General features: G+C 43.7%; 1 protein-coding gene across 19 annotated transcripts in view; it reads right to left on the bottom strand.

Moving 5' to 3' along the window:
* MCF2L (MCF.2 cell line derived transforming sequence like) overlaps positions 1-16398 on the bottom strand; it is a 116942-nt gene that overhangs the window by 56911 nt on the left and 43633 nt on the right. For 2 of the 19 annotated variants that reach the window (XR_014547215.1, XM_083610471.1), the window contains exon 1: positions 7373-7490. The exons of 14 other annotated variants lie outside the window; for them this stretch is intronic. Coding sequence is in view for 3 of the 5 variants with exons in the window: in XM_083610471.1 (XP_083466597.1) it covers positions 7373-7445 (73 nt within the window). In the remaining 2 variants the exon portion in view is untranslated. Of the gene's footprint in view, positions 1-6642; positions 6713-7372; positions 7547-16398 lie in introns of those variants that run through there. 3 more of the 19 variants (XM_083610474.1, XM_083610484.1, XM_083610472.1) reach the window with 3 other exon arrangements.

Genomic DNA, 16398 nt, shown 5'->3' with positions numbered 1-16398 from the left:
AAGGAGCCCCCAACTTGGCGCTGGCTCCTGCAAGCTGGTGGTGGGGTGGGGGGCTCTGTGAAACTGCTCGGCTGAGGGGAGTGCAGTTGCCACAGCAAGCAAGGAGCCCCGAGGCTCCACCTGCTCATGAACAAGCGGTGAGAGCACCGGGGCTGTCTCAGCTGGGGGGGGGGTTATCTCCCCCCCAGCTGAGTGGTACAAACAAGCTGCATTGTCCCAGCCTTCGTGCCTGGGTGAAACCGCCTCAGCTCTTGAGGTAAGAGCTGGGGAAGCTTCACCCAATGCACCTCGTTTTTTTCAACATTGCAATGCGCTCTACGTGGGGCTACCTTTGAAGGTGACCCGGAAACTGCAATTAATCCAGAATGCGGCAGCTAGACTGGTGACTGGGAGTGGCCGCCGGGACCACATCACACCGGTCCTGAGAGATCTGCATTGGCTCCCAGTACGTTTCCAAGCACAATTCAAAGTGTTGGTGCTGACCTTTAAAGCCCTAAACGGCCTCGGTCCTGTATACCTGAAGGAGCGTCTCCACCCCCGTCGTTCAGCCCGGACACTGAGATCCAGCACCGAGGGCTTTCTGGCGGTTCCCTCATTGTGAGAAGTGAGGTTACAGGGAACCAGACAGAGGGCCTTCTCGGTAGTGGCGCCCACCCTGTGGAACGCCCTCCCTTCAGATGTGAAGGAAATAAGCAGCTATCTTCTTTTTAAATGACATCTGAAGGCAGCCCTGTTTAGGGAAGTTTTTAATATTTAATGCTGTATTGTTTTTAACACTTGATTGGAAGCCGCCCAGAGTGGCTGGGGAAACTCAGCCAGATGGGCGGGATATAAATAATAAATTATTATTATTATTATTATTATTTATTATTATTATATATTGCGGTATTCCACCAAACCATGTTTGGCTGGCGATACACCTCAATGTTGAAAAGCTGATATCGCCCAGACCTCGTTTTAACAGGTTAAAAAGAAGTGCCTCTCACATGGGCTTTGAGTCTTTTGATACATTTTGACCCATAGTATTCATGGATTTCTCCACTGCTGTTAATGTGGAAGTATTTAAAGGGTAAATCACTACTACTTGCAACATTTTGTTATTATGGTGATTATTATGACTGACAACCATTTTTTGAAAACTAAGAATGAGGGCAATTGCTCTTTCTTCTACACTTCAGCAGCAATTTTAAATTTAGAAATCCTTAATGATATAAATAGGTGCATTCGAAAGAAAATGCTTGAGCTATAGATGCTCTATTTTAAGTGCACAAAATACAAAATTAATTATGTCTGGGAAGTGAATTACTACTCACAAAACACAAGTGAATGTATTGTAGTCTACCAACAGATATCTTCACTAAAAGAAGAAGAAGACATTCCCTGTATTATGACTAATATAGACATTAATGTCATTCATCAGTTACAAGTGGGAGTTGTAACCCTGAAGCAAATCCTTAATTCTTCATCCCTTTGGGGTCTTTATCTTGCCCCCTACCAATAGCCTGTCCAGCTCCATCAGTAAGAAGATTGGAATTACAAAGAGATTAGACTGTGGGGCCCTTTATGCGGAAGATGACTGCACGCCACTGTTAACTAACTGAAGAAACAGCTGTCATTTCGGACCTCTTAGCTTAGAAGCTCACTTCAACAAGTTAACAGATTCAAGAAGAAACAGAAAATGACGACATTTAAAAACACACTCTGTATAACACATAAGTTTTATTAGCCCCACAAGGAAATCCAGAGGAAAGGACAAGCAGTTTGAGCACTCCATGCTCCATTCCTCCTCCTTGCAATATATTACTTGTATCTTGGGTTAATCTGTAACCTGGAAGGATGATTTCGCAGTTAAAGCACTACAGTAACTGAGATTTCCTCAGTATTTTCAGTAACCATTTCAAAACATTGTACCTGAAAACTAAAGACATGATTTCTGCAGGATAGTTAAGAACAGGCTTAAAAATCAATGGGCTTTATCAGTGTCTAATGTTGGTGACTTAAGTTGTGTACCTCAATTTTTTTAATATGGCAGAAAGGGTTTTCTCCTGAACGTACTCGCTAATGGAAGCATTTTTGTTAGTTTATGAAGTAGCTTAGGACAAGACCCAACAAATCTGCCAGGTTAAGCTTGTCCAAGTTACTAGCCTATGACTAAAAAGTTGACCAAGTATAGGTGGTTTGTTGCCACACAGGTTAGCGGTCAGAGATCCTTCTGGACAGCAGAATGTCTATGCTCTCCTTCCTCTGGCTGGTGGCATTGTAATCAGTGTATCATGAAATGGAAGAAAAGACAATGTAAGCCTTGCAACTGGGATGGAAAAGGCTTGCTGTCTTTGAGAAACCAAAGCTGTGGCATTTGAGGGCTTCCCTAGAACCTACTGGGGAAACAGGTTCTGTTGGGAGTTAATGCGGTGAGCCTTCCATCTCATATTTATGTGTTTGGAAATAAACCTTGTATCACAGCAATGTCATAAGCCTCCAATGACCTACATCGTAAGGGACCCAAACCAAAGTTTCTGTTGGAACCCCTCACTGCTCAAATATTGGGGTGTGTGTAACACTGGGATCAAGTGGTAAGGATAACTCTTCCCCGAAATCACATCACATGCAAGGCAGGCAATAAGAAACTGGAAGTTACTACTGAATGCACCACTGCATATGATGCTACAAGCAACTGGGCAAAGCCTAGCCAGGTATGCTCACAATATAAAGTCTGCAGTAGCTGATCTTTACAAATTTCTCTCACTTGAAAGAGCACAACAAACGAGCATGTGGATAAGCTGTAGCAAGTATGTTCAGTGACCAGAGCTGACCCCATACCTCAGCTTTGAATGCATCTCACAACTCTGAATACCTTTCACTTCAGGTTAATTTTTATACGATGTAAAGCACTGAGTGAAGCAGGCGGGGGTGGGAAGGCTGCAGCCGAAAGAGAAACCAACCTCCACCTTTCAGCCCAAACACACGAGAAGTGAAATGGAAACGCAAGCTCCTTTAACATTCCTTCTTCAAGATGCAGTCAGAGCAATGCTAATTTCGCTTTACTAACTGTAATAAACCAACAAGATCCTATATAGCTGCTAGCATGCTTCTTTGTTGTAAGTTAAACATCCAAACCAAGGGTCGATGAATAATACAAAATTAGCAATTGGAGATGATCTCCGAGGCGTTCTATATACAGGCAAAGCAACGCTGTGCCATTGCCCTGCACCACCCTACAGTTCCACTCCTGTCTACTTGAGTCACCATCAAGCTACTAAAAAAAAAGACAGAGTGTCAGCACAGTTAAACTGGATTCAGATCTGAGTTGTGCAGTGGATGCAAATGAGGCAGTTGCTTAACAGCTTCGCCACATGCTAACAGATCCATCACCCCACATCCACAATGCAACATTTTGGTCATTCAACTCAGCAGATCTCGATCAAAATTTCCTGACCAAGTGCTGCTTCAACAAATGAACTTAGGCTGCAATGTCATGTACTCTTACATGTGAGTAAGCCTCAAAGAAGAAGAAGAAGAAGAAGAAGAAGAAGAAGAGGAGGAGGAGGAGGAGGAGGAGGAAGAGGAAGAGTTTGGACTTGATATCCCGCCTTTCACTCCCCTTAAGGAGTCTCAAAGCGGCTAACAATCTCCTTTCCCTTCCTCCCCCACAACAAACACTATGTGAGGTGAGTGAGGCTGAGAGACTTCTGAGAAGGGTGACTAGCCCAAGGTCACCCAGCAGCTGCATGTGGAGGAGCAGGGAAGTGAACCCGGTTCACCAGATTACGAGTCTACCACTCTTAACCACTACACCACGCATTGCTCCCAATGCAGCAAAGACTTATTTCTGAGTAAACATGCATGGGACTGGACTGTTAGCACATATAACTATTAAGGTCAGTATAGTTCAAGAACTGCAAGAGGTCTCTTTCTGCCAACTTCAGCTGTCTCTTTCAAAGCAACTTACCACCTAGGGTACTGAATTTCAAGACTGTGGTGTGCCCTCTCCACACAAAGAGCTGCAGGACCCCAGAAGTAGGAAACGAAATGCAAGGGAAGAATAAGACCCTGAAATGGGTCTTAGTGGGACCCTAGTACAGAACCTTCATTGATATAATGTGTGCATGGTTTTGCTTGAACTGTATACACTACAAATTAATCAGGACATTTAACCAGTGCTTTTTTTTCTTAAAAAAAAAATGTTTAGGGGTACTCTCATTTTCCTACTCGTATTGAAATACTACCCCTCAATGAGGCCAAATATAGATTCACAAAATGTTTAGGGGTATGCATACCCCTGCGTCCCCCCAGAAAAAAGCACTGCATTTAACTATTGGCTCCAGTTGAATTTACCCCCAACTAATTTTCTTCCATCAGCTCTGATTCATTTGCACAAAAGCAGTTGGATAAAAGACATTAACTTAAGGTTATGCTTCCCTTGCCATCCAGTACAATACTTATTAAACTGAGGTCCCAGTGAAGCAAAATACCTACTGAACCAAAGTCTTTTTGATACTGAACAACAGAGCAATCTGTCCGCAGTAAGGAAACTATGCCCCTGGTATGACTGTTTTCCAACTGGTCCTCCTGATGTAGGATCTAACAAAATGTATGAGAGTTTGCTGAAGTGCATAACTGAATATACTGCCTTCAGCAGTACTTGAAGGTCTTTTAAAGAGAATTCCACTCCAAATTCCTAAAAGTCCATGTGGAGATGGGAATGCTGAAACATTGGTTCAGGTTTGCTATTTTTCTCTCTGTATAGCAATCTACGTAAAGAGTTAATCCAGGAAGTACAGCTGATTCTTATGTGACTTTTCTTTTTGCAGATCACTATAAAAAGTAATGCCCTCTTTTTAAAATTTTTTGGTCAGAATTGGCTGAAATTTGTAGGCAAGGTCGCTTATTCTGAGGGCATAAATCTGTCCACTTTCAGAAGAAAAGTTGCAGTGATTTTCATGCAAGAGCAGCCATTGCAATTTTGTGGTGGGCAGAAAAAGGAATCCCTTAACCTCACCTTATGTTGTCTGGGCAATTGGACTGAAAATTAGAAGCATGAGAGAGAAACCTGGCCAGCTGTACACAAATAGATGCCTAGGCTTTAGGTCTAGGGACCTTTACAGTTCATTTTGGGGAGCAACAACATAGGATTTTTGTGGGGGGGGGCAGGGCGGTCTGGTCGATTATAAGCTAGAATTGTTAGTTGCAAAAAAACCTCTCCCAATCCAATTCTGACACCTCTCTTAAGTTTAGACACATACGTTCCACTTGCAAAGTTGCTCCCTCTCCTACAGAACCCAGGATGGAGAGCACTGGCAAAATTAATCCCTCCGATAACCCAGCTAGACCCATCAGTCGCAATGGTGCTCTTTCTCTGTGCCCTGGTGTTTTCTCTTCCTCCCCAATATCATTCCATCTTGGCCTTTTGGCTTTATAGTAAGCTTAGACACATTACTTTCACTTTCAACAGATGCCTGTCTGCAACATTATTTTTATATCTGCACCACTGAGGTGTCGCAAAGTGTTTCAGGGATTTCTGCTTCAGCTTGTGCCACCTTACAAAGATCCCACTTTGACAAGTCCTAAATACCTCCAATGTATCCCACTTCACACCAGGATTTGCCTAAATCCAATATCCATCCCTACTTCACAGTTCCATTCAAGCCAATCAATCACACCAAGGATTGGGAACCTGCAAGCCAATATTATTCACAACAGTTCTTATCTTCCCTGTCCACTGGCTATGCTGGATAGGGTTCATAGGAATTGGGAGACCACCACCATTTGGATGGCCAAAGGTTCCCCATCCCTTAATTGCATCTTAATTGCATAAAACTAGTATCTTCTTCCACATGACATGGAATGAATGAATTACCACCAGGAAGCAATTTCAGAGATGAGTAAGAGCATGTCCACATTTTATTTGCATGTGTGTAGTGACCGGACTGCTCAGTTTTACAGGCAGCCAAACCTAATCTCAGAATTTACCTCAGATTGCATACTTCTTTGCACATTGATGTCCCAATACCTCTAGCAGCAGCAGCAGCAGCAGCAGCAGCAGCAGCAGCAGCAGCTGAAAACTTATCTCCATGCCCCAAGTACCTGCTGATGAACTGCAGGCTGATGGGCAAAAAAGGCCAACACTTTTGTTTCTAGGCCAGGAGCTACCGTTGCTTAATATCAGACAAGTTGGACTACCCAAAAAACACAAGGATTCTTACTATTACCCTAAGTTAAACTATATTTAAAACAATTCATACAACACTATCTGGCAGCTAGCATAGAAGTACATTTCCCCCAAATAGCATTCGCTTAAACAAAGTGGTTTTAATAATAGTATCAAGCAAAACATTTCATGCACAATGGCAGAAAATGCAGGGAGGGGCGACTTGAATTTTCTAGTTGTTATCATTCTGTTTCCTTAAATGCTTTTTAACTTCAACCTTGCATTCCTTCTTGTCTCCAGCAGTACACAAAGCCACAAAAAGCCTAGCACAATTCTCCTGAATGCACAGTGATGCTGCAGGCACACCCAGAGCCTTTGATAAAACTTACTTTAAATGGAAAACATCTCATCTCCTAATACACGCCAACACTTAAAACTCAACATTAAATAAGTATCATTTCAGAGACCGAAGTGGTAGAATACAAATCACCAACCTCACATGTCACTGCTGTTCATCCGGTATTCCTCTATAGCAGTCATGCATACCAAACAGAACACAAGACAGGCAACGTGAACTGAATCAGCAGCATTTGGTTTCTCTCTCTCCCCCTCCCCTTCCCCAATTTCCACAAAAACAAGCTTTCAGTTTCACAGTGGACTGTAGCTTCACTATTTACAGCAAAGACTGCCTCCAATGCATCATTCATACCCTATCAGAATAAAGCGAGATTACTGTGGAAAGCTCTGAATTAAAAGAAATTGTAAGAAAAGATATGACAGCGAAGCTTTGCTACTGACAGTTTTGGAAGAAGATGTAGTAGCGGAATCCCCTCCTTTGCCCTAGCCTTCTCACAAAGGTAATAAAATGCCTTGGAGGGAGAGTGACAGTCAAACAGCACTTCGCAAGATACAAGGAACAGTTTCTAAAGGAGCTACCGGTAGGTACAACAAGGAAGCATTCGTGATCCTTTAGTAAATATATTCTACAAACATTCTGTGTGATAAAGCTCACAAAGAACATGTACGTGGCACTGACGTAATAATAGACACTCTGGAAATGAAAAATACAAATGTGTGAATTGCGCAGCGGACCGGAAGATCCCTAACAGGTCCTTAATACAACATTCAAGAACTACTAGATTGCACCAGTCATTTCAGTTCAGCAAAGTCACTGGAAGTGGAAACAAGAAAGGGAAGGGAAGAAAACATGAAAGGTAGACGCACCTGTTCTTTTCTTCAGAAGATACCACAGTTCTGCAATATCCTTGTACAGCAAGGAGATCAGACTTAAGGTCATATTGCCACAAATCAATTTTGTGAAGAGTTGCTCAGTAGATGGTGACCTCTGTCTTTAAAGTGCCGTTCAACATACAAGGAAAGCTCAAAACTTCACCTTTCACAGTAAAAGCCAAGCTGAATGGGACACAATACCTTTCTTCAAGTTACATGCAAAGCCAGTGTGTCTTTCAACAGGATCAGAGGTCCACAAAAGGGTTAGCGAAAGACTGGAAACTTCTCGTTTTCATTTTATGGTACAGAGAACTCACATGCAGCACACTAAGTTTATTTACCCAGAACGTAAAAGACAGTAACTGAGCAAATTCAGTTAAAAACAAAACATGTTTTTAAAACAAATTAATTTCTAAACTCTCCTGGAGTGGCATGTCAAAAGCCTCCCTTAAGGAACCCTACTTTAGCAAATGGTAACCTATCAAGTAAAGCCATCTCTTTTTAGCCTGAAAGGAACAACACTGGTCAGCTGACAGCTGCTTCTCTCAAAGAGCTCTCTAATGAGACAATTCCTTGAAATGGAATGGGAAATTGCACATTTGTTTTTGGGGGGGAAATCCCTATTTTCACTTTTTTTTCTGGAAAGGTGCAGAAAAAGACAATTCACTCTTTAATTGAAATCTTCACCAATATGTGTGCATTCCTGAGCTTGATAAAACTTTTCTTCAGCTAGAATAATAAAACTTATTTAAAATGCATGTACTCCAGAACATGTTTTATATGCCCAAGGCAATTCTCTTGAGAATTTTGCATGTGGTTTAAAAAAAACCCTTAAATGAATGTAGATTTGTTTCTTATTTTTTTAAATGACAGCTACATTTCTTAGAATCATAGAATTGTAAAGTCGGGAGGGACCACAAGGATTATCTAGTCCAACCGGCTGCATTGCAGGAATCTTTCATCCAACATGGGGCTCGAACCCAATGCTGAGATTAAGAGTCTTGAGCTCTACCAGCTGAGCTATCCCTGTGCTAGGTTTTTTGTCTTTTCTCAAAGTAACAGATATCCACACATCTGTTTTAAAAAAAATGCACTTGCTATACACTTTCAGAGACTGTACACAATAGGGCAGAATAGTCAATCCATAAAGCTTAGGTTATACATGCAGATCAGTAATATTACAACAGGCAATGTGAAATTAGAATGCCAGATGAAGACCTGAGAGACCAGGGTTCAAATCGCCATTCAGCCATAAAGCTCACTGGGTGACCTTGGGCCAGTCACTGCCTCTCAGCTTGACCTACCTCACAGGGCTGTCGTAGGGATTAAATGAGGAAGAGGAGAAGCATGTACACCACCTTGACTTCCTTGGAGAAAAAGGTGGGATATAAATAAAACAAAACACAATAAAATAAATTGTAGTGATATGTGTAAAAGGACTTTTTAAAAAGATGCCCAAGGTTTATACAGTTCAAGTATGCCTATGAACTTTCACCCATTAAACGTTAAGCAAAGTCTTACTTCACTTGATCCTTTTAGGTAATTGCTGCAGGGCAGATTACCTGTTAATTAGTGACCTCAAGATTACTTACTAGCAATCTCAAATTCTGTAATACAGATAAACAGGACAGTAAATGAAAGTGACAGAAGCAACTGTTAAATGACTCAAAGAATATAACACACTGTTTCCCCTCTGCTATTGGAGAAGACCTCTGCCTTTCCAAAGTCACCAGAAGGTCAAGAAATGAAAACATGGTGGATAACTCAAGGATTTATAATTACAACTATTCAAACAGTAACAGTAAGGTTTCTTCTTCATTGTACATTTATATCTGGAAAAGCATTCCACTATGTGCACAAATCATGTACAAATTTGTAAGAATCACATTAAGTATAAATTCTACCTAGTTATATTCATGAACAACTTACCCAACAAAGCTACTTTTAATGCCATGAGGAATTTGCTTGGATAATATAAATTTGGTAACAAAAAAGCACAAAAAGAACTGCAGGGAATGAGTGAGCTTCCCATTTCTGATGCTTAATTTTCTATAACTGAAGGAGGGGGCATCAGTGACAGCAGAAGGGAGACAGATGATGTTTCAGGCAGCCCACCTGAAACATAGTGGGGGAGAGATAAGACCACAGAATGCACACCTGACAGTTCAGCTGACAATCCATTGTTATCATATTATGGTTGTCTTTATCCTTACTGTTGTAGAAGGGCTTGTCTAAAGACTTCAGGAAACCAACAGGAAACCTTCTCATTATGTTCCATGCTTCACATAGAAACTTAATAGAGATGAACAGATGAAACACCTTGCCAAAGGCTATATAACTCACCTGCGGCTAAGAAGAAGAGAGCCCAGAATTGTACGACTTGTGGTAGACAATAATGTATCAACCAGCAAATGTTTAAAGTTCTTTAAATTCTGCACAGAAGGCAGTCTACCTGCCATCCACAGTACCTCCTATGACATATCCTTGAGACCTTTCTTAGAAGCCCTGCCTGACAAGCTGAAAGTTTGCAAAAGCCCAGTCCTTACTGGAACATGGTGCCTGCACACCTCCCATGGTCCTCATGAGACTCATTCACATGTGACATCACTCACTTGCATGTTCTCTAATTCCTCTGTAAAAGTGAAGCCTCTTTGCAAGCAGCCAAGTCCCTCTTAATTTCTAGTCAAACAACATACCGTACTTTTTCATCTATAAGACGCCCCCATGGGGGCCCCATAATTTTGGGGACTCAATATTAAGAAAATGGGGAGGAGATTGTCCAGAATGGGAGGAATGCTGGAAAAAAAATCACCCAAATTCCAAATGCTTGCGATCTAACGCAACACAGAAGCCTCCTATCTTATTTCTGATCGACACCAGCAGCCGCCAATCACAGACCCAATTGCCGCAGCAGGGCCCAATCACCAACAGCCATTGTTGCAGCAGCGCCCAATCGCCAGCGGACATTCTCACAGGAGCAACCAATCGCAAGAGGACATTGCCGCAGCAGTGCCCAATCACAAATGGACATTGCCGCAGCAGCCTATCACCCGCAATAATGCCAGTGACAATCTACTACTCAAGACAGAAATCATTTCCACTGTCCCCCCCATGTATAAGACGACCCCAATTTTCAAGCTTTGTTTTAGGGTAAAAAAACATCATCTTGCAGACGGAAAAGTATGGTACATCCAACCCACTATTTGGGGTTGTGTCCAATGTCCACTGACACTACAGCTCGTCCATGGGTTGTACACTTGGAAAGAAGAGAAAGAAAGGACTCGCCTTCCTTAGAGGTTATTAAGCACACTGTTGAACCCCCACAAACCATTAATATACCATATTTTTCGTCCCATAGGACGCTCCGTCCCATAGGACGCACCTAGTTTTTTTGGGGGGAAACAAAGGAATTTTTTTCCCCTTTATTTCCCCCCCAAAACCAGGTCGGGGAAACCGAACCAGGTCGAGGAACAGCGGGATGGCAGCGCTGCGCCTCCTTGCTGTTCCCCGAGCTTGTGGGGCTGGCCGATGTCTGTCCAGCGCGCGGGGCGCTCTGCTTCGGGGCGCCCCACGCGCCAGGATGCTACCCGCAGTGTACGGAGCCCTGTGGGAACTCCCGCAGGGCTTCAACACGCTGCGGATGTTTGCCCGGTGCGAGGGGCGCTCTGCTTCAGGGTGCGCCTCGCGCCGGGCGGCAGGCTGCTATCCGCAGCGTAGGGAGCCCTGCGGGAACTCACACAGGGCTCCAACACGCTGCGGATGTCTGTCTGGTGTGCGGGACTCTCTGCTTCAGGGCCCCTTCATTTTTGGAGGGGAAAAAGTGCGTCCTATGGGGCGAAAAATACGGTAGTTTGTATAAGTTAAGAGAAAATCAGGCACTGGGTTTCTTTCCAGCTCTTTAAAAGAATATGTAAATGCTGTGTATGGTTGATTTTAGGCCATTTTCTTTTCTCTCTCTCATTTGTACTTCTGCTGTGCTATGATAGATGTGGCTACACTGCCGTGTGTGCTGCCTCCCTCCGGAAGCATTGTAGCATTTGCTCAGTGTCAAATAAGGCTAGAAATCCAATGCTGTGGGATTTACTCAAATACCCATGTGGTTAGCCTAAATGCTTAAGACAGATATTTGACCTTACTATAAAATAGCAAACAGAAGCATCAATATAACTTTTCAGTGTTGTCAGGGGCTCGGGAGCAGGAGCACAGGGGAGAGAGGAAATGGAGAGCGAAGGGGAAGAATCCGAGGGTAGCGTAGGGGAGTATGACAGTGACCCGAGAGATTCCATGAGCTTCTCCAGCGAATCAGAAGATTCCCAGAAGGGGGCGCCGATGGTCAGGGCAAGGGGGGTCCCAGGGGGGACGCACCAGAAACAAGGAGCCAGCGGGGACCCCCAAAACAGCAGCGGGGGATCAGGACCAGTTTCCCCACCAGAGCGTAGTGGGGGGGAAAAGTCACATGTGTCAGGACCAGCGTCTCCTCCAGCGGGGAGAGAAGATGAGTCAGGGCTGACCACGCCTCCATCGGAGAGTGGGGGAATGGAGGGGAGGTCAGTTGCAGCTAGCCCCCCCGAAGGGGGAAGCAGTGACAGCAGCAGTGAAACGGTCAGGAGGAAAGTTGCTGGCTGGGCACGTGCGCCAAGTTCAAATGTACAGGCGCGGGGGACAGCAGGAGACCCGGATTGGGAACCAGCTCCTAAAGCCCACCGGAGGGAGGGGGAAGGCTCAGGGGATTCAGCGTCAGAAGAGTCTAGAAAGGGCGAGACCCCGACGGACAGGCGGAACCAGAGGCGGAAAGAACAGAGGAAGAGGTGGAGCAAGGCTAGAGTCTTAAACTGGTGTCTGGGGGGAGGAGATTCAGACGCAGCATCAGCGATCTAGAGTTTGAGACGTAGAGCTGCACGCTGCGGCTCTGGAAGTGAAACTGAACTTCAATAAAGACTTTCGTACTTAACAACGAAGCGGCGTTGGTCCTTTGTGAGCTGGGACCTTGGGCAGCTCTGACAAGTGTGATTTGTTTTTTAATGTTGTAAACATTTGTAAAGTCGGTTCCTATTCAAAACAATGCAAATTTCCTGGATTCTTTTCTAGGACATCAGGGTGGAGATTTAGCTTGTGGTTCTGATTTGGCCCACCAAGTCCTGATGTACATGGGTGGCGTGACGTATGGCAAAGAGGGGTTGAAATTAATCTGCACTCACGCCAGCATTTATGCCACGGATCAAATTGTCCAGGCCGCTCCCCAATGAAACAACTGTGCGAAGCAGGGAGGGACTGATTTGTATTACACCCAACATAATACATGAGAAGAGGCTGCTGGATCAGGCCAGTGGCCCATTTAGTCCAGCATCCTGTTCTCGTGGTAGCCAATCAGATGCCTACAGGAAGCTGGCATTCAGGATCTGAGTTCAACAGCACTGTTCCCTCCTCCAGTTTCCACCAACTGGTTTTCAGAAGGATTGCTGCCTCTGATTAAGGTGGTAAGACTGCACAGAAAGGGGACAGGGAATCAATGCCTCTCCAGTTGTTGTTTGCATTCACAGCTCCCAGCCTGCCTAGCCAATGATCTGGGATGATGCAAGTCGTAATTCAACAACAAATCCAACCATGGCTGGGGAAAGTTGTCACAAGAATGAAGGCAAGCTACCTCCTGCTCTTCACCATGGAACAGGAATGGAACAAGACACTTCAGTGTACATTAACCCCCCCCCCCATAAACCCCACAAACTTTCACTTAAACATTTTTCTGGGAGCTCCAGAAAAATGCTATGATGCATTCCTTACAGAATTGGGGTGGGGTTTGTTTTACACCAAATTATGAATGGAAAACATGGCCCCTAAATCAGCTGTTGCCAGCTACATTGTGTAAAGGAAATAAACTCTGGTACTTAAACCCACTAAATAAAGACTGAGCATGTAAAGCTATAATCTGAAAGTAATTAAATCTATATGTTAACTATGCACTTGAAAAATATAAGCCTACAAAACGTCTCACCGGTCATAAAATATGCATAGCAGCATGGCAGTATACTTGTCTACTCTGTTAATCCAAAAGGAAGCATAATCTTACCTCTAATATTCTGTTTCGATCCCAAACTTTAGAACAATGGCTATTCTTTTTTTTAGTTTTGACTTTCCTAAGGTGCTTCCTGTTTTAGTTCTGCATGCAAGTAATGGGTGTGCAGGAACAAGAGCCAACCCTTTCCACATTGTTGTTTACACTGCTGCTTCTTTATGTACTTTCATACTGAGTATGGGTGGGGTAACACAAACATTAAAAGAAAACGCAACAGGAAATGATCTTGTTTGGAAAAGGCATTTTGCTTTAGTCTCCTACATGTCATATTCCACTATTGTCATTTTAGAGTAGTACGCCCTCCGTAGCCATAAGTAGTACACCAGTCTTCAGCCATTCAAAATCATTTGCAGCATCAAATATTCAAGGCATACAATACAGAGGCAGAGGAATTCCTAGCCCATTATGCACCCAAATCTTTTCATTTATGATTATTTGCCTTGTTAGGTTTGCAGCTTCTACTAGGAGTCCATTTCCATTCCTTCTCTGGTTTGTCTCTTACTTTTCACTGTGAATGTCTATTGGTTGTCATTTGTTCTAGCTGTCCCGAAACCCATCCGTGATTTGTTTTTTTATACCCCCAGTGCTCTTTGGGGTCCATTTTAACTCCAGTCTTCTGATGGGTTTTCCAGTCTTGGGTAAGGCATGGAACCAACATTATTCCTTTCTTCCCTCCATGACATTTTTCCATTTGCACCCATATCTTAACTGCATTCCTTTCTTTCTTCCCTTCCATGGCTTTGCTTGGTACAGTCTGGGGGATGGAATCAGTGACAGAGCACACTTTGCATGTAGAATGTCCCAGGCTCAATACCTTGGCTCCTTTCTTTCTTTTTTAAAGACAAAGGTAGACTGTAATGTGACACCCCTGACCTAGAACTGAAAGAGCTGCTGCCAGAAAGAACAGACAATATGGACTAATAATCCTACCCAGTTTCCAATACAGTGGTACCTCTGGATGTGAACAGGATCTGTTCTGGAGCCCCGTTCGCATCCTGAAGCGAACGCAACCCGTGTGCGTGATTCGCCGCTTCCGCGCATGCGCGTGACGTAATTTTGACTGCACATACGTGAGCGGTGAAAACCAGAAGTAACGTGCTCTGTTACTTCTGGGTCACTGTGGAGCGCAACCCAAAAAAACTTAACCTGAAGCTACTTCAACCCGAGGTATGACTGTATTCCTATACAGTGGTACCTTGGGTTACAGACGCTTCAGGTTATAGACTCTGCTAACCCAGAAATAGTACCTTGGGTTAAGAACTTTGCTTCAGGATGAGAACAGAAATCGTGGTCCGGCGGAGCAGTGGCAGCAGGAGGCCCCATTAGCTAAAGTGGTGCTTCAGGTTAAGAACGGACCTCTGGAACAAATTAAGTACTTAACCCAAGGTACCACTGTACGTAGCTGTGCTACTTGAAAGAGATTCAAGGACCAATTAATTTTGTTCCCCTTACTCCTGTGATCAATATGTGGTGCAGGGATAGCAAACATGCTGTCCTTAAAATGTTGTGGTCTTATTACCCCTGACAATTACATCATGCTGGCAGGGGCTGATGGTAGTTGTAGTCCATAACATCTGGAAGGCACCATGTTGGCTGCCACTGATGTAGCAAGAAACCAGCATTGTGCAGTCTGGTGCTCTCTAGGCTCGACGCAAGCAAAAAGACATAGCAGCTTGCAGCCTTCTCCCAGCCGCACCCTATACTGCAATATTGCAGCAGTAACTTCCAACCTTGTGAGAAAGGGACATTGCAGTTCTATTTAACAGCACCACCCTATGCAGTAAGAGGTAAAGGTACAGTGGTACCTCGCAATACGAATGCCTCGCAAGACGAAAAACTCGCAAGACGAAAGAGTTTTTCGTTTTTTGAGTTGCTTCGCAAGACGAATTTCCCTATGGGCTTGCTTCGCAAGACGAAAACGTCTTGCAAGTTTGTTTCCTCAATGCATTCCTATGGGAATCCGTGCTTCGCAAGATGAAAAATTCGCAAGACGAAAAAACTCGCAGAACGCATTAATTTCGTCTTGCAAGGTACCACTGTATAGTCAAAATAGGGTTGGGTGTTCCTGAGCACTGAAAAAAATAGAGACAGTAGTTGAAAGCAGCATGGAAGTTTCAAAGTTTATAGATTTGTTTGCTAAATACAAATAAAATAACATGCTCAATTACATCACTCTCTAAGTAAGGGGTGGGGAACCTGTGGCTCATCAGGTGTTGCTCGACTACATCATTCACCACTGGACATGGTGACTGGGGACGAAGGGAATTGCAGGACAACAACATCTCAATGGGCAGAAGTTACAGCACCCCTGCTCTAGGGCATCAGAAAATTTCCTGGGACAGATTGAAAATTTCCTAGAAAACCGACATCACAGCACACTGCATTAAATTGTTTTAAGCAAGCTGGTACAGAGGCAAGTTGCAGGAACACACATGAAAGTGCATGCACACAAGAGCAAATTTGACTTGTGCTTCTTCCCAGAAGATACATAGAAACTGCTCCTTTGCAGAGGAGTGAAAAGCAGCAATACCAAGTCAGTAGTACAGATTCTCATCCCAACTCATTATTGAGGTGTGTTTGGCTCTTATCTAGAACCCAGCAAAGCAATTATGGCATTATTAAGCTTATGGACTAAGCCTGTGGTACTCCCTTGCAAACTATATTTCAAAGAATGAAAACATTATTTCTAATTAATAAAGAACCCAATTGCAGAGTGAAGGGGTTTAGATGGATTTATACTCCCCAAACAGATACTTGGCGGGCACAATAGTTCCTTGAATCACACAAAAATGCCATCTCAAATTAAGGTTTGCGCCAGCATGGCCTGTGGTGACTGGAACCCCTTTAAAAATAGTCACCTGTAACCTCTGGTCTTGTACTCTGGCAAAATTAATGAAGCCTCTGTAAATTATTAGAAGAGTGGGATTGGCAGAAAATTGTATGGTAA

This window comes from Podarcis filfolensis, assembly GCF_964270895.1.
Source record: "Podarcis filfolensis genome assembly, chromosome: 4".
Taxonomy (NCBI): Eukaryota; Metazoa; Chordata; class Lepidosauria; order Squamata; family Lacertidae; genus Podarcis; species Podarcis filfolensis.
Note: the sequence above shows the minus strand (reverse complement) of the source record. Positions and strands in the feature narration are given on the sequence as shown.